The 25,688-nt window shown below is 36.3% G+C and overlaps 1 protein-coding gene across 4 annotated transcripts in view; it reads left to right on the top strand.

Moving 5' to 3' along the window:
* The window catches only part of STAU2 (staufen double-stranded RNA binding protein 2), a 313,767-nt gene that overhangs the window by 128,908 nt on the left and 159,171 nt on the right, over window positions 1–25,688 (top strand). For all 4 annotated transcript variants that reach the window (XM_040625538.1, XM_040625537.1, XM_008710800.2 and 1 more), the window contains 2 exons: window positions 13,123–13,260; window positions 21,230–21,361. In XM_040625538.1, the coding sequence (XP_040481472.1) occupies window positions 13,123–13,260; window positions 21,230–21,361 (270 nt within the window). The remainder of the gene's footprint in view (window positions 1–13,122; window positions 13,261–21,229; window positions 21,362–25,688) is intronic.

The following is a 25,688-nucleotide window of genomic DNA, read 5'->3' as shown; positions in this document are numbered from 1 at the left end:
CTCCTTTTGGATTTTAAGATTAACTCTACAGAGTTACCTTGTTAAAATGTAAGACTGTACTAGTGATGTCTCTGGGTTTATATATATATAATATATATATATATTATATATATATGTATATATATTATATATATATATGTATATATATATAATATATATATATATATTTTTAAGGTAGTGTTCTTCTATAAGATGAGACTACAGAGAAGTGTTTCCAATGTTGGAGATAAAGTTTTCTGGATACAACTGTTATAAGACTTTCTATACTAGTTTGTGGAAAGATGACATAAGACTTGATATCCAAGGACTAACTTAATTGTCAAAGATGCTAATAGTTAATTTCAGTCAAGGGAAGAAACCAGCCATTCTTAATGTTCTCAGACTCCATTATTATTTAATTGGATTTATGCTTCTGTTTTTTTGTCATTGGAATCCGTTTCAACAACAGTGTTTTGGAACTTAAGAACATTTTTTTAAGAGGGAGGGAGGGGCAGAGGGAGAGGAAGAGAGAGAATTTTAAGCAGGCTCCATGCCCAGCGTGAAGTTGGATGCGGGTCTCAATCTCATGACCCTGAGATCATGACCTGAGCCAAAATCAAGAGTCAGATGCTTAACCAACAGAGCCACCCAGGTGCCCCATGGAACTTAAGAACATTTTTATAAAAGGGGCAAATTAAACAAGAATAGACAACGTATCCTTGAAAATACATTTTTATTTTAATATCTTCATGATCTAGGCATATTTCTAGTGTTAGACTCAGAAGCTTCCCTTCACCTTTTCATCGTTATCCTAATCTTAGACTTGTAACTAATTGTCTGTATTTGTTTTTTACTCCTCAGTACTTTACTTCCTTTATAATTCATTTAGTATCCATTTTTTTGTATGTAAGTAGAAGTAGAAACTGTTATTTCATCAAAAGTTAACATTTTCCTTTTCCCTCTTCTTCTTCCACCTATTACAGTACTAAAATTCTCAGTCTTTTTCTTCTCTTACTCTCCCCTAGGCTGCTCTTCATACTTCTAGGGCTTCAATTCAGTCTTTATAGAGATGATTCCCAAATGCTCTTCTGTGCTCTACGCTGCCTATTGGACGTCTTCACTTTGTAATTTCACAGACCCATCAAACTTATCATAACCTCCTTCTCCTCCAGCATTCCTTATTATAATGCCTGGCATCACCATCCCACTGCTGAAACAAAAACCTGGGAGTCATTTTTAACTTCTCACCTAGCCATTATATCCAGTCAGTCATCAAGTCCTATTGAATCTATTGCTTAAGTATTTCTTAAGTTGGTTCATTTATTCCCATCTCTCTGCAACTCTTTTGGTTCAACTCACAATCATCTCTTGCCTGAACTGTTAAAGCAGTTTTTAATTGGCCTTCCTACAATACTTTTGACATCAGCTGAGATTTTAAAAAGTGTTATCTTTTAGAGACATCAGTCCGATCATGTCATGCCTCTGTTTGAAATCTTTTAGTAATTTCCCATTGCTGCTTGGATAAAGTCCAAAATCCTAAACGTAATTTAAAAGATCCTGCAGGATCTGACCTGCAGCACCAACTAGATATGGTTGAGACCCAGCAGTTCTCAGGAGGAGCTCACTCTATACATAAGTTTAGTGTAACATCTGTCGTCTGTAACATAGTGATAACCCTTGTCTCTAATACCTGATTTGGAAGAAATTTTCACAGGTGGAATTAAATTTCTGACCATGTGATAAATAAAAAGCTTTATTTCTAGGAATAATATATGAAGAACATTCATATGCACAAGAGATTTGCAGAGTTTTTTTTTTTAAACCTTTTAGAAGGTTTATAAGTTTTAAAAGACTTAAAAAAGCTTTCCTCATAAACATTGCCCATATAATGTTAAAAATAGAGTGCCTTCTAAATGGTTTATATAGTATTTGTAAGTTAAAAATCTTATTAAGTAAAAGTAAGACCTACTGCCCAAATTGAACATAGAACATTTCTCAGTGAGATTGAAGGCGTATGTTTGCCTCTCTCCTGTCACATCTGGATACCACCTCACATAGTTAATCACAATCATTAGTTTTATATTTAACAATTCCTTACCTTATAATTTTACTATGTGTTTATTTTTCTGAAAAAATGGCATTTGGTTAGTTAGCTTTTAAAACAGCTTTATTGAAGTATAATTGACATATAATGAAGTGTACATATTTAAAGCATACGATTTGATATGTTTTGATATATGTGTACACCTGTGAAACCATGACCATAATCAAGGTAGTGAACCTATCCATTACTCTCAAAAGTTACCTCGTGTCCCTCTGTAATCCCCCGCATCCTCCATTCCCAAGAAACTACCCTTTTATTGGCTGACTTCTTTCACTTAGCATAAATCATTTTGAGATTCATTCATGTTGTTTCCTGTATCAGTTATTGGTTCTATTTTAATGCCAAGTAGTATTTTGTTGTATAATTATACCACCCTTTGTTTATCCATTCATCCTTTGGTGGATATTTTGGATGTTTCTCATTTGGGGCTATAAAGCTGCTATGAACATTTGTGTATAAGTCTTATGGCCATAAGCTTTCCTTTTTTGAGGGGGAGGTAAATGCTTGGGAGTGAATGAGTTAGTCATTTAGTAGGTATATATTCAGCATTTTTAGAGACGGCCAATTGTTTGTTTCTTTTTTTTTAATGTTATGTTAGTCACCATACAGTACTTCATTAGTTTTTGATGTAGTGTTCCATGATTCATTATTTGCGTATAACACCCAGTGCTCATTGCAGGATGTGACCTCCTTAGTACCCATCACCAGGCTAACCCATCCCCCTATGCCCCCCTCGCCTCTGAAACCCTCAGTTTGTTTCCTGGAGTCCATAGTCTCTCATGGTTCATCTCCCCCTGTGATTTCCCCACCTTCAGTTTTCCCTTCCTTCTCCTAATGTCCTCCATGCTATTCCTTATGTTCCACATATGAATAGAAACCATATGATAATTGTCTTTCTCTGCTTGACTTATTTCACTTAGCATAATCCCCTTGAGTTCCATCCATGTCGATGCAAATGATGGGTATTCATCCTTTGTGATGGCTGAGTAATATTCCATTGTATGTATGAACCATATCTTTATCCATCCATCTATTGAAGGGCATCTCAGCTCCTTCCACAGCTTGGCTATTGTGGACATTGCTGCTATGGACATTGAGGTGCATGTGCCCCTTCCTTTCACTACATCTATATCTTTGGGGTAAATACCCAGTAGTGCAGTTGCTGGGTCATAGGGTAGCTCTATTTTTAACTTTTTAGGGACCCTCCATACTGTTTTCCTAAGTGGCTGTACCAACTTGCACTCCCACCAATGGTGTAAGGGGGTTCCCCTTTCTCCACATCCTCTCCAACATTTGTTGTTTCCTACCTTGTTAATTTTGGCCATTCTGACTGGTGTAAGGTGGTATCTCACTGTGGTTTTGATTTGAATTTCCCTGATGGCTAATGATGTTGAACATTTTTTCATCTGTCTGTTAGCCATTTGTGTGTCTTCTTTGGAGAAGTGTCTATTCATGTCTTCTGCCCATTTTTTGGTTTGATTATTTGTTTTTTAGGTGTAGAGTTTGAGAAGTTCTTTATAGATTTTGGATACCAGTCCTTTATCTGTAGTGTCATTTGCAAATATCTTCTCTCATTCCATGGGTTGCCTCTTTGTTTTGTTGACTGTTTCTTTTGCTCTGCAGAAGCTTTTTATCTTGATGAAGTCTCAAAAGTTCATTTTTGCTTTTGTTTCCTTGCCTTCGGAGATGTGTCATGAAAGAAGTTGCTGTGACCGATGTTGAAGAGGTTACTGCCTATGTTCTCCTCTATGATTTTGATGGATTCCTGTCTCACATCGAGGTCTTTCATCCATTTAGAGTTAATCTTTGTGTATGATGTGAGAGAATGGTTGTTTCATACTTCTGTATATAGCTGTCCAATTTTCCCAGCACTGTTTATTGAAGAGACTGTTTTTTTTTTTCCATTGGATATTTTTTCCTGGTTTGTTGAAGATTAGTTGAACATGGAGTTGAGGGTCCATATCTAGTCTCTCTCTTCTGTTCCATTGGTCTGTGTGTCTGTTTCTGTGCCAATACCATGCTGTCTTGGTGATCATGGTTTTGTAATATAGCTTGAAATCAAGCAACATGATGCCCCAGCTTTGTTTTTATTTTTCAACATTTCCTTGGCAATTTAGGGTCTTTTGTGGTTCCATACAAATTTTAGGATTGTTTGTTCTAGCTCTTTGAAAAATGCCATTGGTATTTTGATCGGGATGGCTTTGAAAAAGTAAGATTGCTCTGGGTAGCATAGACATTTTAACAGTGTTTATTCTTCCAGTCCATGAGCATGGAATGTTTTTCCATCTTTTTGTGTCTTCTTCAATTTCTTTCATAAGCGTTCCATAGTTTATAGAGTATAGATCCTTTACCTCTTTGGTTAGGTTTTTCCTAGGTATCTTATGGTTTTTGGTGCTACTGTAAATGGAATCGATTCCCTAATTACTCTTTCTCCAGTTACATTGTTGGTGTATAGAAAAGCAGCTGATTTCTGTGCATTGATTTTGTATCCTGCCACATCACTGAATTGCTGTATGATAATTTAGGGGTGAAGTCTGAAGGTAATATGGGGGTGGAGTCTTTTGGGTTTTCCACATAAAGTATCATGTCATCTGTGAAGAGAGAGAGTTTGACTACTTCGTTGCCAGTTTGAATACCTTTTATTTCTTTTTGCTGATTGCTGATGCTAGAACTTCTAGTACTATGTTGAACAATAATAGCAAGAGGGGGCATCCTTGTGTTCCTGATCTTAAGGGAAAAGCTGAAGGCCTTTCCCTATTGGGAATGATATTCACTGTGGGCTTTCCATAGATGGTTTTTATGAAATTGAGGGATGTTCCCTCTATCCCTACACTCTGAAGAGTTTTAATCAGGAAAGGATGCTGTATTTTGTCAGATGCTTTTTCTGTATCAATTGAGAGGATCGTATGGTTCTTGTCTTTTCTTTTATTAATGTGTTCTATCACATTGATTGATTTGCAAATGTTGAACCACCCTTGCATCCCAGGAATAAATCCCTCCTGGTCGTGATGGATAATCCTTTCAATGTACTGTTGGATCCTATTGGCTAGGATCTTGTTGAGAATTTTGGCATCCATATTCATAGGGATATTGGTTTGTAATTCTCCTTTTTGATGGGGTCGTTGCCTGGTTTTGGGATCAAGGTAATGCTGGCCTCATAGAACAAGTTTGGAAGTCTTCCTTCTGTTTCTCTTTTTTGAAACAGCTTCAGGAGAATAGGTATTATTTCTTCTTTAAGTGTTTGGTAGAATTCCCCAGGGAATCCATCAGGCCCTGGATCTTGTTTTTTTGGGAGGTTTTTGATCACTGCTTCAATTTCATTACTGGTTATTGGTCTATTCAGATTGTCAGTTTCTTCTTGTTTCAGTTGTGGTAGTTTATAGGTTTCCAGGAAGGCATCCATTTCTTCCAGGTGCTTAATTTATTGGGATATAGTTGCTGATAATAATTTCTAATAATTGTTTCTGTTACCTTGGTGTTAGTCGTGATCTCTCCCCTTTCATTCATAATTTTAACTTGGGTCCTTTCTCTTTTCTTTTAGATAAGTCTGGCCAGAGGTTTATCGACCTTATTAATTCTTTCGAAGAACCAGCTTCTAGTTTTGTTGATCTGCACTACTGTTTTTCTGGTTTCTATTTCATTGATCGCTGCTCTAATCTTTATTATTTCTGTTCTCCTGCTTGGTTTAGGTTTTATTTGCTGCTCTTTCTCCAGTTCTTTTAGGTGTACGGTTAGCTTGTGCATTCGGGATTTTTCTGCTTTTTTGAGTGAGGCTTGGATGGTTATATATTTCCCCCCTAGGACTGCCTTTTCAGTATCCCATAGGTTTTGGACCAATGTGTTTCCATTCTCATTGGTTTCCATGAATTGTTTAAGTTCTTCTTTAATTTCCTGGTTGACCCAGACATTCTTTAGCAGGATGATGTTTAGCTTCCAAGTGTTTGAATTCCTTCCAGATTTTTTCTTGTGATTGAGTTCAGGTTTCAAAGCATTGTGGTCTGAAAATAGGGAATAATCTCAATCGTTTGGTATTGGTTGAGACCTGATTTGTGACATATTGTGACCCAGTATGTGATCTGTTCTAGAGAAAGTTCCGTGTGCATTCGAGAAGAATGAGTATTCTGTTGTTTTAGGGTGGAATGTTCTATATATATATATATCTATGAAGTCCATCCGGTCCGGTGTGTCATTCAGAGCTCTTGTTTCTTTATTGATCTTCTTCTTAGATGATCTGTCTATTGCTGAGAGTGGAGTTTGAGGTCTCCTATTATTAAAGTATTATTATCAATATGTTTCTTTATTTTGATTAACGATTGGCTTATGTAGTTGGCTGCTCCCATGTTGGGGGCGTAGATATTTACAATTGTTAGATCTTCTTGTTGGATAGACCCTTTAAGAACGATATAGTGTCCTTCTATATCTCTTACTACAGACTTTAGCTTAAAATCTAATTTGTCTGATATGAGAATTGCTACCCCAGCTGTCTTTTGAGGTCCATTGGCATGAAAAATTGTTCTCCATCCCCTCACTTTCAGTCTGGAGGTATCTTTAGGTTTAAAATGAGTCTCTTATAGACAGCATATAGATGGGTCATGTCTTTTTATCCAGTCTGCAGCCCTGTGCCATTTCATGGGAGCATTGAGGCCATTCACGTTGAGAGTGATTATTGAAAGATATAATTTTATTGTCATCATGTTGCCTGTGAAGTCCTTGTTTCTGTAGATTGTCTCTGTAAATTTCTGGTCTGTATTACTCTTGGGGTCTTTCTTCTTTTATAGAACCCCCCTTAATATTTCTTGCAGGGCTGGCTTGGTGGTCACATATTCTTTCAGTTTCTGAAAGAGAGCTCCTTGTCTCTCCATCCATTCTGAATGACAGCCTTCTTAGATGAAGTATCCTTGGCTGCATGTTCTTCTCATTTAGTACCCTAAGTGTGTCTTTCCAGCCCGTTCTGGCTTGTCGGGTCTTGGTAGACAGGCCTGATGTTATTCTGATGTTCCTCCCTCTGCATGTAAGAAATCTCTTCCCCCTAGCCGCTTTCATGATTGTTTCCCTGGATCTAAAATTTGTGAGTTGTACTATTATGTGTCAGGGCGTTGGTCTGTTCCCATTGATCTTGGGAGGCGTCCTCTGTGCCTCTTGGACACGAATGCTTGTTTCCTTCTCCAGATTAGGGAAGTTCTCAGCTACGATTTGCTCAAATATAACTTCTCACCTTCCTCTCTCTCCACCTCCTAAGGGATCCCAATAACTCTGACATTGGAACATTTCATGGCATCATTAATCTCTCTTAGTCTGATCTCTTGGGGTTTAAACAGTTTTTCCCGGGACGCCTCAGTTTCCTTCTTTTCTGTCATCTTATCTTGTAGCTCACTAATTCATTCTTCTGCCTCGTTTACCCTGGTAGTCAAGAGTATCCAGTTTAGATTGTATTTCATTCATAGCATTTTTAAGTTTGGCCTGATTAGATATTTCTGCCCTTAGAGATTCTGTATTGTTGCTAATATTTTTCTCAAGCCTAGATATTGACTTCATAATTCTTACTCTGAAGTCTATCTCTGACATCTTGCTTATATCCATGTCCATTAGGTCAGTGGCAGAGGCCATAGTCTCTGGATTCTTTTTTTGTTGGGGGTTCCTCCTGTTAGTCATTCTGTTAGGGATTGTTTGAGAGAATGTACAGAGTCCAAAGTATTAACCACGACCCAAACAAGATGCACCTGTTTTATAGGGACCCTAGAGTTGTCCTTCTCTTGTTCTTCCAGCCTGTGGGGGAGGGGCCTGCTACACTGTTACTCAGGCAACCCTGCTTGGGCAGAGTTGTCCTGCCCCTTGTCCAGGGTGGGGGTGGTGTGCTCAGTGAAAACTAATTTTGGGGGCTTTTGTTCTCTGGTGGCTTTCCCTGCTGGCTTTCCATGACTTTTCTGAGAGTCAGAACAGAAGTGACCACATCCAAACCTCTGTGTCAGAACAGAGAGATCACAGTCTGCTCTTCAGTGAGCTCTCTGGGACACACAGTCTCTGTTTCTGTCTGCTCTGCAAAAAACCACAGCCTCCCTGGTTGTATGCCCAACAGCAACTCTCCCAGAGGTTGATCCCAAGGCTGGCATGTCTGCCCTTTGTGCTTCTAAAACCGTGAGCCACCCCCGGTTCGTGTAGCTGCACCTGCAGCTCCTGGATCCTGTCAGGGGCTGGACTAAAGTCCTTTCCCCACCGATACCGGTGTGCAAGTCTGTGCTCAGTGCCAGATGCCTTTACGCTCCGGTATTATATCATCTTCCTGGCACCAGCTTATGGCGGCTCCCACCCCCTTCTGTTTATCTTCCGATATCTGCCTGCAGAATCAGGACTCCACCCTTCCTACCTCCCGCCAGGCAGTGCTTTTGTGCTGGTAGAGATCCAGATATGTATTCAACATCTCAGGCTGATTTTGTGGGTGTTCAGAATGGTTTGGTAGGTATCCAGCTAAATTCAGGGGCAGGTTAAAATAGGGTCCCCTACTCCTCCGCCGTCTTCCTCCTTCGGTCGGCCAATTGTTTCCTAAAATGAAGGTACTGTTCTAAATTCTCATCAGCCATGTGTGAGAATTCTACTTGCTATACGTCCTTTCTAATACATAGTGTAGTCTTAAATTTCATTTAATGTGTACTGATATCTCATTGTGGTTTTAATTCACATTTCTCCAGTGACTAATGATATTGAAAATTTTTTATGTGTTTGGTAGCACATGGAGCTTGATGAAGTGTTCTTCAGATCTTCTGCCCATTTAAAAAATTAAGTAATTTAAATAATAATAAAAGTAACAGAATTTAAATGATAAATTTATTGAATTTTGAGAGGCCTTCATATACTTGGGATACAAGTTATTTTATTTTTCAGTGATAATTCTTTTTTTTATTGAAGCATAAATGACATACAGTATCCTCTTAGTTTCAGGTATACATCATAGTGTTTCAGTATTTTTATACATTGTGAAATGATCCCCATTAAGTCTAGTTACCATCTGTCACCACACAAAGTTGTTATAATATCATTGACTGCATTCGCTATGCTGTACATTATGTCCCTATGACTTATTTATTTTATAACTGGAAGTTTGTACCTCTTAATCCCCTTCACCTATTTCACTCCCCTCTCCATACAAGTTCTTTATCAGATATGTGGTTTGCGAATATTTTCTCCAAGCCTATGACTTGTCCTTTTCAAAGAATAGAAATGACTAATTTTGAAAATGTCCAATGTATTATTTTTATGGAATATGATTTTAGTGTTGTACCTAAGCAGTCGTCACTTGACCAAGTCACAAAAATTTCACCTATATTTTCTTCTGGAAGTTTTATAGTTACAGATACATTTACGTCTGTGAACCATTTGAGTTATTTTTTGTAATGGTGTGAGGTATGAAGTTTTTGGGTTTTTCTTTTTTTGCATATCAATATTCAGTTGTTCCAGTACCAATGGTTGAAAAGACTACCCTTTCTCCAATGAATTGCTTTTGCACCTTTGTCAAAAATCAGTTGACCATATGTGTATGGGTCTGTTTCTGGATGTTGCTGTTTCATTAATCTCTTTGTCTGTCTTTATCCCAATACTATACATACTGTCTTGATTACCATAGTTTTATAATAAATCTTGAAATCAGGTAGTCTGAGTCTTCCAGTTTTGTTCTTTTTTTCAAAGTTGTTTGGTTATCCATCCTTTGCATTTCTACATGAATGAATCTTAGCATTAGCTTATTAATTATTACAAGAAAAAGCCTGGTGGGATTTTTTTTTATTGTTAAAATGGCTATATTACCCAAAGCAATCTACAGATTTAATGCAATTTCTATCCAAAACCAACAGCATTTTTCACAGAACAAGAACAAACAGTCCCAAAATTTGTATGAAATCACAAAAGACCCCAAACAGACAAAACAATCTTTAAAAAGAAGAGCAAAGCTGGAGACGTCACAATCTCAGACTTCAAAATATATTACAAAGCTGTAGTGATCCAAAGATACATGGTACTGACACAAAAATAGATGCATAGATCAATGGGACAGAATAGAGAGCTCAGAGATAAGCCCACAATTATATGGTCAATTAATCTTCAACAAAGGAGGCAAAAATATGCAATGGGAAAAAGACAGTCTCTTCAACAAATGGTGTTAGGAAAACTGGACAGCCACATGTGAAAGGATGAAACTGGACCACTTTTTTATACCACACACAAAAATAAATGCAAAATGGATTAAGGAACTCAATGTGAGACCTGAAACCATAAAAGTTCTAGAAGAGAGCACAGGCAGTAATGTCTCTGACATTGGCCATAGCAACATTTTTGTAGATATGTCTCCTGAGGCAAAGAAATAAAAGCCAAAATAAACATTCATTTATTCATTAATATCTTTTTCCCCGTTTGTCTCTGTATCATTGGTTTGCACTCACAAGTTTCCATTTCGTGATGGTTTATGATTCATTACTGTCCTGGTGATTTGGGGCTCAATGTCCCAGTGTCCTTTTGACACTCCACTTCCTTACTTTCTGCCCCGGTTCTGAAATTAGCCATTTTTTCCGAGGAACCCTGGTTTCTTTCAGTCAGGAATGGTAATAGGGACCAACATCTGATTGTTGGGTGTGCTTGTTGCTAGTGGGCTTTTTCAGTGGAAGGAGCTAAGAAATACGTGCCTGTACTTAAATGTATACATACACACAGGGGCTCCTGGGTAGCTCAGTCTGTTAAGCATCTGACTCTTGGTTTAGGCTCAGATCATGATCACAGGGTCCTGGCATCGAGCCCCAAGTCGGGCTCCCTGCTCCTTGGGGAGTCTGTGTGGGATTCTGTCTCTCCCTCTCACTCTGCCCCTCCCCCTGCTTGTTCACTCACTGTCTCTGTCCTTCTAAAATAAATAAATCTTTAAAAAGGTAAATAAGAGCATACGGAGACATATTTACGTATACATATACATATGCACATATCCATGCATACACATATGCATATATCTTCATTCCATATCCATCCCCACAAGCTGATTTGTATCTCCCTTCTTGCACAGTGAGAACGCTGGCTCCAAACAATAGCACATTTACTCATTTACCTAATCCTATAATACATCAGAGATAGTTTCAAAATTGCTTCAAATTTCCCACTAGCCTGGTGGGATTTTGATTGGGATTATAATGAATTGATAGATCAGTTTGAAGAGAAATGACATTTTAAGAATATTGAGTCTTCTCGTCCATGAACATAAGTGTTTGTCCATTTATTGAGATCTTGTTTACTTTCAACAGTGTTTTGTGGTTTAGTGGGCTTTACATAAATTATATCATCCTATATTTATTCTTCTGTTCTTGATTTTCTTAAAGTTTTTTTTTTGGAAGTCACTCATTTTGAGGCACGTAGCTATCCTTAATTCATTTTCATTGTTACATGCCAACCCAATGTATAAACATGCCGTAATTTATTTGTTCTTTTATTGATGACTGTTTAGGTCATTTCCAGTTTTTTTTGCTATTTCAAATAATGCAGCTATGGATATTCTTGTACATGTGAGCTAGTGCATATGGGCAGTGGTTTTCTAGAGGTATATACATGCCTATGGGTAGGCTACTGGGTTTTTTTTGGCTTTGTCAAGTTGTTTTCCAATTTATATTATTATCAGTATATAACGTCTTTTTTTTTTTCTAAGTTTATTTATGTTTTAGTAATCTCTACACCCAGTGTGGGGCTTGAACTCGGGGCCTCAAGATCAAGAGTTGCATGCTCTCCTGATTGAGCCAGCTAGGTGCCCCAGTAGTGTATAAGTCTTTGTTGCTCTCCATCCTCACCAATTGGGCCTGTCAGAGTTCTAAATTTTTGCTAAGTGGATGGGTATGAAAGAGTATCTCACTATGGTTATAACATGCATTTTCTGAGTCTTAATGAGATTGTCTTTTCATATTTTTTTCTTCTGTTAAATATCTAGTCATCTTTTTTGCCCATTTTTCTTTTACTTTGTCTTAATACTTCTTAGGAGTTTAAAAAAATATATTATGGGGCACCTGGGTGACTCAGTCAGTTAACCATCTGCCTTTGGCTGAGATCATGATCCCAGAGTCCTGGGATCAAGGCCCACATCAGGCTCCCTGCTCAGCAGGGAGTCTGCTTCTCCCTCTGCTCCTCCCCCTGATTGTGCGTGGTCTCTCTCTCTCTCAAAAATAAATAAATAAAAATTTAAAAATATATATATTTTGGATACTGGGTATATCTTTTTTTAGTTATATGAATTGCAGATATCTTTTCTTAGTTCATGGCTTGTCTTCTTACATTCTTTTTGGGGTGTGTGTGTGTGTGTGTGTGTAAGATTTTATTCATTTATTTGAGTGGTGGGGAGAGAGGGATAACACAAGCGCCAGGAGGGGCAGAGGGAGAGGGACAAGCAGACTTCCTACTGAGCAGGGAACCCCATGCATGGCTCAATCCCAGGACTCTGAAACTATGACCTGAGCTGAAGGCAGATGCTCAACTAACTGAGCCACCCACGTGCCCCTCTTTTTGGTGTTTTTTGATGAACAGAATTTGTGAAGCAACTCTCATATATTGAAGAGTTTAAGAGCAGACTTGGGGCGCCTGGGTGGCTCAGTCGTTAAGCGTCTGCCTTCGGCTCAGGGCGTGATCCCAGGGTCCTGGGATCGAGCCCCGCATCAGGCTCCCTGCTCTGCTGGGAGCCTGCTTCTTCCTCTCCCACTCCCCCTGCTTGTGTTCCCTCTCTCGCTGGCTGTCTCTCTCTCTGTCAAATAAATAAATAAAATCTTTTAAAAAAATAAAAAATAAAATATAAGCAGACTTGACCTAACTTAACAATACCTTTGAGCCCTAAATCCCATAGAAGCCTTAGTTTCAGATCCTTTCTATGATTTACCTTTATAAATCTTCTTAAATGACTATCCGGTCATATTATCTTCTCCAGTTATGGTTTTGGGGTGCAGAGGATGAGGGGAGAACCACTGTTTCTTTAAGGATCCAATGACAAGTTTTACAAAGCATGTTTTGAATTTTTTTCTTAAATTATTTTTTAGGCTGGACCAGAGTATGGTCAAGGAATGAACCCCATTAGCCGTCTGGCTCAAATTCAACAGGCTAAAAAGGAAAAGGAGCCAGATTATGTTCTGCTTTCAGAAAGAGGAATGCCTCGACGTCGGGAATTTGTGATGCAGGTATTTCTAACATTTATATTAGAAAAAAATTTTTTAAACACTGAAAAAAAATTAGAAACCCCCAGGTTGTAATAGAGATATGGGAGAAAGGCAAACTAGGAACTAATAACATTCATTCCTTCCAGGCCCACCTACCAACTTGTTGAAACATGCAAGTGTCAAGGACATGTTAGAATAGATAGTCTGGGTTTTTGAAGGGACTGTGAGTTCACACAGGTTATTTACCACAGATTTATAGTTCAGAATGCCTATCTCTAACTTATGTTACAGTTTTCAGCTAGAGGTTGTGTTAACTACTGGGAAATAGGATACAGATGGAATTAGAAACATAGTTTAGAAGAGATGTAGCAGGTGGAATAGGGCCAAGAGCATGAGCTTTTGGGTCATCAGGAAAGTTAGGAAAAGAAAGCTCACTTCCTACCTAACTATGGTGAGGACTGAGGGACTCAGAATTGCTGAGAGATTTAGGCATTTAGAGATTTAGAGGTTTCAGATTGAGGCACAATGCCAAAATGCCCCCCTTTTAAAATTTCATCTTCATTTGCCAACTCAAGCCCCATTATTGAAGAACCTTTAATCCTTATTATGTAAATTTCAAACATATCCAAAGGTGGGCGTACTTACTAGTATACTGTAAACAATAATATAACGGAATAGGAATGGCATATGAGGAATATGCCCAGCATCCCAACACAACAATTAAGATTTCTGCCACACTTGCTTCAGCTGTCAATTTTTCTTTCCTCCTTCCCTCCCTTCCTTCTTTTCTTAAAGTACTTCAGAGCTAATATCTAGCCACATACCATTTCAGCCTACCTACTTACAGTATATCACTCAAAAATACAGAAGTTTTCCTTTATGTTCTTATATTAGGCATGATTCATATTCATTAAGATCATCTAATACCCAGTCCATATTTAAATTCTCCTTATTGTCCCAAAACTTTTTATTATAATTGGCTTGTCAAAGAACCTTTTTCCAGTCAGACCCGTGGAGCTCCCCTTCAATGTACGCCAGTTAAAATCCACAGATATTTATTAAAGTGCTGGCCACGTGGAGGACATTTTGGCAGTTACACATAGTATCTCATATTGATTAACTTTCCATGCATGTCTGTTTTTTTAAACATTTTATGTATTTATTTATTTGAGAGAGAGAGAGTGCCTGTACACACAAGCCAGGGGAGGGGCAGAGAGGGAGGGAGAGGAAGAGAGGAAGATTCCCAGATTCCCAGGCGGACTCCACGGTGAGTGCGAAGCCTGATGCAGGGCTCGATCTCACGACCTTGAGATCATGACCTGCGCTGAAACCAAGAGTCAGTCATTTAACCGACTGAGCCACCCAGGCACCCCCTTTTCATGCATTTCTAAATTTTACCTCCTTTCCCAATTCGTAATCTCCACATGTCTTTATCTCACAGTACCCGGTATAGTATATGTATATAGTAGTACCTAAGAAACCTTCGGTGTATATTTGCTGCCTCTCTGCCTGATTGAGAGCTAGTATTTTCGGCTTTGTTGAAGATGTAAACTTAGAATGAATGCAGTCACAGATAAACCATGGTTGGGAACCTCCATATCCAAAAAGGGGAGGAATGCTTCTGTGGCTAGTAAGCACATTACTGTCTAGATGTCATTAGGCCCAGAACAGTTTTATTCTGGTATTTTCACTTCGTAAAATACCATTTTTCCTTTTACATGCTTAGGAGAATTCTAGGAAGAATTCTAGAACTATTTTTTGAACCCTAAGACTTGAGGGGGGGAAAAAAATCACCTAAAATTTAGACCTGTATTAGGAATAAAAACTGGCTTTGACTTTATTAAACTTTTTTTTTTTTTCCTGTGGAGTGTATTGAGTACCCCTTTTGAAAAAGGAATTTAGAATATCTTAGGCCAGCTTTCATTTTATGGGTATTCATAAACATTCTAGTCAAATGGGAACATTTGGCTGTGCTTTTAAATGTTTTCACACTGAATTCATATTGCTTTCCCCCCTTCTGGAATCCCCAGTGGATTCATTATAATATTGCAGCAAGTTTATCAAAGTAAGGGCTTTTGTATAAACTACTTAAGCAGTGTTATCATTTCTTATAATTGAATGTGGAAGTAAAAATAGCTAGAGGTAATATGCTCATATTTATCTATCACCAAGAAAAATAAAGGTAAGTGTATGTTATAAAGTAGATGCAGTTTTATTGATTACTAGACAAAGAAAAATCTCTGATGAGATTACTTGGGTATTTATTTCCAGAGCATATTTCTTAAAGATTTTTATTTTTTTTAGAAAGGGGTATATTTTAATTTTTTGAAGAGAAAATAATGACAACTAAACTGAATGTATATCACAGGTACACATTGTGTATAGCCCATTGTACGTTGTATTGAGTTTATTTTCCTAACTGTGATTAAATCTTCAGGTTTTAAAAAATTTTTAAAGCAAATTTCATCAATTTTATTTATGACTTATTGAAAGATAATGAATTAAGTCTTTGGTGTGTGCTATTTTAGAACTTTTTAAAAGTTTTTTTGAGGACCTGACTCATTTAAATGATTTGTCTAAAGATAAAAAACTGGCAGTCTTAAAGTTATTGCATAACAAAATAATTGAACTTCTTTGCAGATAAATTAACATTTTAATGTAAAATGTTATTTGTAATAGTTAAAAATTTTTTGAGTTTTTTAGAAAGATGACTTATGAAGTTTATTTACATACCTAATTGCTTTTATAATGATGTGATTTTTTCTTTTTTTTTTTTTTGAGTGACCACTGTGTTTGTTAGCAGGGAATCAGAGTTCAGCAAAGTCATCTTTTCCAATACTAACAAATAAATCTGGGATAACTACCCGCAAACCATTGAACCATGTCACCATAAAAACTTTTGTGAGGCAAGGGGTGGGTGAATGGCAAAAATGAATCTGGAAGCACCTGTTCTAGCAGTCAGTCTTGAAGGTGTCAGAATAGGTCAAGTGGAAAGCTGGCAGATACCCAACATGAATGCTGAGATAGGGACAACATTACCCTAGAGCAGGAGATTGGAGTCAAAGAGTATCAGACCTGGGTAGATAAGTAAGATTTAGAGATGAAGCAGCAAAGGAATTGAATGAGAGTGAATGAGGTGTATTTGGCATGTAAACACAGATGAAACGTTTTTTGCTGCTCAGTGATCTTGCTTCCATTTACTTTGGCAAGTCTTTTGACCCTCAGAGCAGTAGAGGAAGCTTCTGACGTAGCTGGCCTAATCTGTTAGCTAGCAAGCATTCCAGCAACAACACAGGGGTTGGTGAAGCTAGGGAACAAATCAAACACTGGAAAAACTAACAGGTAGCAAAGGCCTGTCTTTAGCCAGGGACTCAAGCGCATTATACCTAGGGCCTACTGTGTTCAGGTCAGGGCAGGCCAGCACAGATATGGGAGGTAGCGTGTGTTCAGCTCAGCTCCAGGGATCAACTGTGGACAGTACTTGATCAGTGCTTCTGAGTGAGGTCCATGGATGACTACTGATTTGTCATAATGTGATGGTTTCTAGTTTCAGAAGAAAAAGCAATAAAATATTTCAAAGACATTGCACAGATTTGAACTATAACATTTGTGATAGTTGTTACAGAAATTCTATAATGAATACATTTTCAGTGTTTCATATTCTATAAGAACTAGGTCATTTAGTTCATTTTTACTAAAATTCTATTAAAAGAGTGTAATTTCTTTGTCATATAATTTGCACATTGTTTATATTTAAGTTGTTTTTTTCCTAACCACTGTGTTAGAAGTACTTCATTCACTGAAGTTTAAAAGTAGTGATAGAAATGGTAACACAAATAAAACCTAAATACTGGTGTAAGAATAAATGGCAAACAGTGCACAAGTCTGGATACCAGATGGGAATTGATATGTTCTGAGACAAATGAAATAATCAGTTATGCTTTCACCCAAAGGCCAAAAAAGAAAACTATGGGTTGGAAGTATCATGCTTTTATCTGACAACTGAATTTAGTTGTACCACATACTAATTCATTCACAGTGTATTGTAATCGTGAAATTTTATTAAATTTTATTAAAATTTATGAAATTTTATTAGATTTTATTAAAATTTATTAAATTTTATTAAAGTGGCACGAAGCTATTGAAGCTAAGTTTTTTCTAAACAAAGCACAGTGACATCTGGTAAAAACAATCCAAATTTTCATATATAGATTGCCTGTTCAGCTCTCTTGTTTTTCTACTGCCTTAAAAAATATGTATAGGCATTCACTATATATTCTAGAATGTGAGTCTTCTTCAGTTACATGACATTTCAAATATCTTTTCTTGTGTTGTGACTTTCCTTTTTTTTTTTTTCCTTTTCCAGTTTTAGTGATGCTCTTTTGAGGAACGGAAGTAATTAATTTTAATGCAGCCAAATTCTTCCTCAAAAGAATCTTGGATGGTCTTAGCACTTTGTACTTCCATGTAAATTTTGGAATCAGCTTGTCAAGTATTATAAAAATGTGTGGGATTTTGATGGGAGTTCATTGAATTTATAGGTCAATTTGAAGAGAATTGATATCATATTGATTTTCAGTACATGAGTATGGCATATCTCTATTAGATTTATCTTAATTTTTCTCAGTGCTTATTATTTTCTATATAAAGTTCTTAACATCATAGGTATTTGATTTTCATTTAATATAAATGATACCTTTTAATAATTTCCTACTTGATTGTTGATGGGATATAAAAATGCAGTTGGCTTTTATGTACTACTATTTACATGGAAAACTTAACACTCATAAATTCTTATACTTTATCTGTAGATATTCTTGGATTTCCTATATAAATATTGTATCTACAGATAATGACAGGTTGTTTTTATACTTCTAATTCTGTATTATATTTTTTCTTGCCTTATTGCTCTGTCTACGGTTTCTAGTAAAATGTTAGGTACTAGTAAAAATAGAGGGCATCCTTGTGTTATTTCTAATTTCAAAATTTCAACATTAGTTTAACATTTGCTGAAGTTTGCTATAGGTTTTTCACAAAATACCCTTTATCATATTAAGAAGTTCCCTTTTTTCCCTAGTAGTTTACTAAGAGTTTTTATTATGAATGGATATTGAGTTTTAGCAGATGCTTTTGCTCCATTTATTAGGATGGCTGAATGTTAGGTCTCCTCAACCTATTAATATAGCAGATTTTGTTTTTGATTTTGAGTTTCAAATGTTAGACCAATCTTGCATTTCTGGGATAAACCTGACTTCGTCATGATTTTTCTTTTTATATATTGCTTTGTTCAGTTTACTCTTACACAGTTTAAACTTTAACAGTTACATTCATAAATGAAATTGGTCTGTAACTTTTCTTTCTTATACTGGTCTTGTTGGATTTTGAAATCAAAGTGATACCTCACTGAATAATTGGGGACTGATTTCTCTTTTTCTATTTTTAGATGAATTTTTGTAAGGTTAGTATGAGTCTTCCTTAAATATTAGGTAGAATTTGCTGGAGAAGCTCTCTGTAGTTTTTTTTGTGGAAAAGGTTTTAATTATTGTTTTAATTTTTTTTTAGTTATAGAGCTGTACAGTTTGGGGTTTATTCTGTGCCAGTTTTGGTAATTTGTATTGTTGAGGAATTTTTCCACTTTATTTAAATATTCAAAAATTTTTAGCTAAAATACTCAATATCCCTTATTATTTTTTAAAAGATCTTATTTATTTACTTGACAGAAAGAAAGAGAGAGAGTGAGCACAAGCAGGGGAATCAGGAGAGGGAGAAGCAGGCTTCCCACGGGAGCCAGATGCAGTACTTGATCCCAGGACCCTGGGATCATGACCTGAGCCTAAGACAGATGCTTAACTGACTGAGTCACCCAGGTGCCCCATCCCTTATTATTTTTTAATGCTACAGAAGCTATAGTAATCTCCCATTTTCATTCTTATTTGTGTCTTCTCTTACTTTCCTTAATCAGTCTTACCCTTTGATTTATCATTTTATCAGTGTTTTCAGGGAACCAATTTTTGGCTTTTTGAAATTTTCTATTGTATTTTGTTTTCTGTTTCCTTGATTTCTGCCCTTGTCTTTATTCTTCTATTTTCTTTGGATTTATTTTGCTCTAATAACTTCTTGAGCTGGATGTTTAGCTCACTGTATTCCTGCCATTCTCTAAGTTTTTATGGCTATATATTTTCTTCTCAACCCTCCTTTAGCTGCATCCTTCAAATTTTGATATATTGTATTTGTTATTATTTACTTAAAATATGTTCTAATTTTTATTGTGGTTTCTTCTTTGCCTGTAGATTTATTCAGACTACATTGTTTATGAAGTTCTGATTATCTTCTTGTTTGCTGCTTTGATCATTTTTTTAGACCAATTCATAAAAACAAATCCCACTGTGGTTGTGTATTTTTTATTTCTCCTTGTAAAGCTATACTTTCTGCTTTCTTTTAAAATTAAAAAAAAAAAATTGGGGGATGTGTGGGTAGCTCATTCAGTTAAGCGTCTACCTTTGGCTCAGATCATGATCGCAGGGTCCTGGGATGGAGCCCCATGGCAGGCTCTCTGCTCAGCAGGAAATCTGCTTCTCTCTCTGTCCCTCCCCCTGCTCACGTGTACACTCCGTCTCACAAATAAATAAGTCTTTAAGAAATTTTAATTTATTTTTAAAGTTTTTCCTTTTGGCTTTCTGATTTACTTTTTGTATTTGCATTAGCTCTTGGCAGATGCATCATTAAAAACACTACCCAATTCAGAAAATATATGTGTGGATATGAGATGGCTGATGCATATTTAAATACATGTATAGACATATATGTATATGTCAGTTGTTTGCCAAAGATAATTGTGGAATAGTTCTAATGATAAAAAGCTCCTGTTTATTGATCAATTATGATTTATTATACACTGTAGTTCACATACATTTTCTTGTTTAATTTTTAGAGCAATACTATGAGGTAGTTGTATTATCCCTGGGTGAAAAAACTGAAGCTTAGAGATGTTGACTAATTTGAATCAGCTCATACAGTTAGGAAGTAATAAAATTGAATTTCTTTTCTTTTTTTTTTTTAAAGAGACTGAGAAAGGGAGGTTTGGGGAGGGACAGAGAGAGAGAATCTTAAGAAGGTGCTGTGCCCAGTGCAGAGCCCCTTATAGGGCTTGACTGCATGACCCTGAGATCATGACCGGAGCTGAAATCAGGAGTACAACGCTTAACCGACTGAGCCACCCAGGCACCCCTAAATAGTTTCACACTCAGATCTGACCTGGAAATCTTTGTTCTTAACCACAATATTGTATTAACCCTTGTATATTAATTTTCCTCAGGAACTATTTATATAAACCTTTGCAAACTTGGGATGCAATGTAAACATTGTTTTAAATGGCACCACCATGAATTTCAGTCTTTCAGCTTATTAAATAAATAATACTGGGGCACCTGGGTGGCGCAGTCGTTAAGCGTCTGTGATCCCAGGGTCCTGGGATCGAGCCCTATGTCGGGCTCCCTGCTCCACCGGGAGCCTGCTTCTTCCTCTCTCACTCCCCCTGCTTGTGTTCCCTCTCTCGCTGGCTGTCTCTCTCTCTCTCTGTCAAATAAATAAATAAAATCTTAAAAAATAAATAAATAAATAATACTAAATGTATTCTTAACCAACATAAACTCTGTTACAATATGAATTTTATTTTTCTGCTTATATAAATAATATTGTTTAAAAAATCAAACATAGAAATATGTAAGGAAGTAAAAATCATTTAAGATTCTGTCACCCTAAGATAAACCCCCGTTGTCATTTTGAGGACCGTATTGTCATATTTTTCTCCATGTATATTTTCACTTGTATATATAACATGTAAATGGGATAGTATCTTAGTTGCTGTTTTTATTATGGATGAAACTTTATGTTTTTGAATGCTAGAGAGCATAACACATTGTTTTATGGTGTTATAGAGCCCCTGTTTACCAAAGCAGTTATCATCACTTTCTTACTTTAATCTTACCAGGTAAAAGTAGGCAATGAAGTTGCTACTGGAACAGGACCTAACAAAAAGATAGCCAAAAAAAATGCTGCGGAGGCAATGCTGTTACAGCTTGGTTATAAAGCATCCACTAGTCTTCAAGACCAACTTGACAAGGTGAGAGCTAAATTTACATGTACATATGCCTATCCTGTCAGAATATCAGAGTGATGAGCACATCCTATTCCAGGGTTTTTGACTCTAAGTAATGTCTTAACTACTGTTAAAGTAGAAGTCAGTGGTTTGGGTTTTCCCCCCCAAGGCAGTACTCCGTATCTTTAAAGGTAGATTCTCCAGGTACAAAATAACATCTGTTTATGGGGTCAAGATGAAATATTAATCATAATCTTACAGTTGGCAAATATTAAAAAATTGTACCATTGTATATATTTTATATAATACCAGTTGAATAATTTTTAGCTTATTGACTTGCGGTTTTTGCTGTACAGCCACAGTTTTAATTTGTGCTTTTTGAAGAACAGAGTTTGTTAGCCTTTATTTCTGAAATACAGCTGAAAACACTGGAAATAAAGATCCTGAGTTATCCCTTTAGGGCAGGAACTATATTGGACAGGCGCTCTATAAACTAATTTTTCTATTTACTTTAAATTTAAAGGTAAACTCAGAGGGTGTTTATTTTCTGCCAAGACTTATGTTCATGGTCCCCTATTTCTTCTACAGCAGTTAATGACATCATTAACACCTACCTCTGTTGCAAGAGAAGCAGAGAACCCCAAATTCAGCACTTGGCAGATAACTTAGCAGGAACTAGCTTAATTTCATTTTATATTATCATTTTATCTATGCACATGTAGAAATTACTTTTATTAAACATTTTATTAAATGAAAATTCATAAAACAGGCTTAATAATTATTTCTATCAAAAAAATATGCTCTTTTTCCCATTCCATTTTCTCACATAAGGATTCTGTTTTAGAGATGTTTTCGGTTTCTGTGGGAACACATTTCTGAAATTTAGATTAAAAACAAAATCTTCTATTAAAAAACATTTAAATTTACTTTTCTTTTTAAGACAGCTGTGAATATCTAGGCAATTATTTTGAGTGATTAAGAATTATTTGTCTGTGTGGTATCGCTAGAGATTTCAATTCTGTTTTTATAACCTGGCTAGTCAATGCTTTTTCTTCTTTTAAAAGTATTTGTAACATGAAACCTAACATGTGTTCAAGATTCTGTAGTTCTTATATTGTGTATATGTTGTTTTAACTTAACACATTTATATTGACTTAAAACTGGTGAGTGATTTATAAAAATATGTCAAAATAAATCTCCTCATAGGCATGTATTTGTATGCTAAGTGAAAATAAAACAACAAAAAGCATTAACCTTATTAATATGAAAAACATTTTTTTGTACACCCACTGTATTATTGTTCAGGGTTCCCCAGAGAAGCCGTCCAACAGGATGTGTATGTGTGTGTATGTATGTATACACATTCGTACACAACTCACAGAGACTTACTTTAAGGAGTTGGCCTGTGCAGTTGCAGAGGCTTGGCTAGTCCAAAATCTGAGGCACAGTCCAGCAGGCTGGAGAATCAGGAGTTAAATGTGAGTCCAGAAGTTTTCTGGACTTTTGCTTCAGGGGAGGTCAACCTTTTCTTCTAGGTAGGTCTTCAACGAATTAGGCCCACCCACATTACAGAGAGGAATCTGAGTAGGAATCTGCTTTACTCAGAGTTCAGTGATTTCAATGCAAATCTCTTCCACAAACACCCTCACAGAACACCCAGAATAATGCTGGATCAAATACATAGTCACCGTGGTGCAGACAAATTGACACATAAAATTTACTGTTGCACCTACCCAGTGCAAACACTTGCAACTGAAGAGAACAAGATGACTGGAACTCGGTCCCTGCACTTGAAAAACAAACCCCTCTTAAGTGTTAACAGTGAGGGGCTTTGATCAGGGAACAAAAATTATAGTATCCTAGAACCTAGAGAATACAAAGATGAATCTGGAAAGTCAAGACTAGCTGAGACCACGGTTTTCATGTGAGTTAAAGAGCTTGAGGAATTACTAATTTAAGATTTGAACACGAAAGTGACATGATCTGATTCGCATTCTTCAAAAGACAATCCTGGAAGTAACATAGGGAGTGTATTTGAGCAGGATGAAACTGAAGGCTGAGAGGCCAGTTAGGAGGCTAGCAGAGCTGTTCAGGGAAGAGATGCTGAGGGTCTCAACTGAGGCAGTGGTAGTAGAGAAGAGCGGAAAGATACCTGAGGTATTTCTGAAGTGCACATGATACGCTTTCAGTAGCAGATTATGTGCATGGGGGAAAAGGAAGAAGAAGGAAAGAAAACCTGTAACCAGGAAGAGAGAGTGACTTGAAGAAGTAGGTAGCAGTCATATGTTGCAGGGAGATCAAGAGAAGGACTGAATACACTGATTCGTCAAAATATCTGTGATGAATGTGGCAAAAGCAATTTAAAAACCTGCAAAAGCAGGTTTTTAAAAAGTTCTTTTAATAAGATAGATACATGGCTAAAAGAATTCAAATAGCATGAAAGAGTGAACAGTGAGAAAAAGCTAGTCTTACTTCACTCTGAGACCCTTGGTCTCTCTTTTGAAAACATCTATAGTTAATATCTATACAGCATTTAGAATGCTGTCTGAAGTATAGTGAATATTATATAAGGATTTGATAAATATAAATAAATATATTCTATGTGTATATATGAGTATAGCCCCACTTTATAAAAGAATTCAGTTACTGAGGTGCAGTTCAATGAATTTTGACATATGTCTGTTTATATGTGTGTACATGTTCATTAAGTACCCCCACAGTTAAGATGTATAATATTTCTGTTACCCCAAAAAGGTTCCCATTTGTAGTTAATCTCTTCCACTCTCCTTAGCACCCGGCAAGCACTGATTTGATTTCTGTTTCTATAATTTTGCCTTTCCAGAATGTCATATAAATTGGATCATACATTAGGAAGCCTTTTGCGTCTGCCTTCATAATGCTGAGATTCATCTGTGTTGTTGAATTTATCATTAGTTTGTTCTTTTTTATTGTCTATTATTACTTTAGTCTTCACCATCATTTGGGCTTTTTCTAGTTTGAGGCTATTATAAATTAAGTGGCTGTAAACATTCATGTATAAGTCTTTATATGTATATATTTCTCTAGTATAATCTTCATATACATATTTGTATAATAAGCGCATGTGTAACTTTGTTAAAAAAATGTGAAGATGTTTTCCAGAGAGGCTGTACCAATTTGTATTCCCACCAGGAGTGTTTGAGAGCTCCAATTACTTCTCATCTTTTCCAGCTCTTGGTATTGTTGGTTTTGATAGTTTTGATTGACTAGTAGGTATATAATGTTATCCCATTGGAATTTAGTCTGCGTTTCCCTAATAACTGATAATGTTGAGTGTTTTATCATATGCTTATTTACCATTCGTATCTCTTCCCTGAAATACCCATTCAAAGTTTTGTCTTTTTAAAAATTGGATAGTTTGCTTTCTTATTGAGTAGTTGTAAGAGTTCTTTACATATTTTGGACACAAATTCTTTATCAGATAAAGAACTCCCTGCCTTCTCCTTCCCTTCCTTCCTGTCCTCTCCTTTCCTCCTTTTCCGCATAGGTTATCCAGTTGTTCTAGCATCATTTGTTTAAAAGATTAGTGCTTTTCCATTGAATTCTCTTGGCGCCTTTGTTGAAAATCAGTTGACCACGTATTTGTGGGTCTGTTTCTAGAGTCTCTGTTCTGTTCCAATAATCCAGATGTCTAACATGAAGCTATTAAAACTATGTATAGACTGTAGCTTTTTAAGTAAGGTTTGAAATCAGATAAAGAACTCTGTTTTTGTTCTTTTTGTTTTGTTTTGTTTTGGCTTGTCTGGAGCCTTTACATTTCCATAGAAGTTTTAGAATCAGTCTCTACCAAGAAAAAAAAGCCAACGGGGAAGTTTTCTTTAGGACTGTGTTGAATATATAGATCAGTTTCACGTAAGTCAGTATCTTGATGTGGAGTTTTTCAGTCCACGATCAAAATCGAGCTCTCCATTTATTTAGGTTTTTAGAAATATCTCACAGCAATGTTTTATACTTTTTCGTAGAAATGTTTTACACAGTTTCTGTGTTTATCCCTAAGTGTGTCATGTTTTTGGATATGTTATTAATGGTATTTTTTTAATGGTGTTGATTTTTAAACCAGTGGCTGAACCATTTAATTTCCAATTCTTCTTTTCTGTTGTATAGAAATACAGTTGGTTTTATATATTGCCCTTGTACTCTGCGACCTAGCTAAACTGAGTTATAAGTTACAATAGCTTATTTTGTAGATTATGTGGGATTTTCTGCATTGAATGCCATGTTGTCTATGAATAAAGACAGTTTTATTTCATCCTTTCTAATCCATATGCTTTTATCCACTTGTCTTGCTTTATTGCTCTGAATAGAGCATCTG

Source organism: Ursus maritimus, unplaced genomic scaffold (assembly GCF_017311325.1).
Source record: "Ursus maritimus isolate PB19 unplaced genomic scaffold, ASM1731132v1 scaffold_9, whole genome shotgun sequence".
In the NCBI taxonomy this organism is placed as follows: domain Eukaryota; kingdom Metazoa; phylum Chordata; class Mammalia; order Carnivora; family Ursidae; genus Ursus; species Ursus maritimus.
This window is presented reverse-complemented; position numbering and strand designations above follow the sequence as displayed.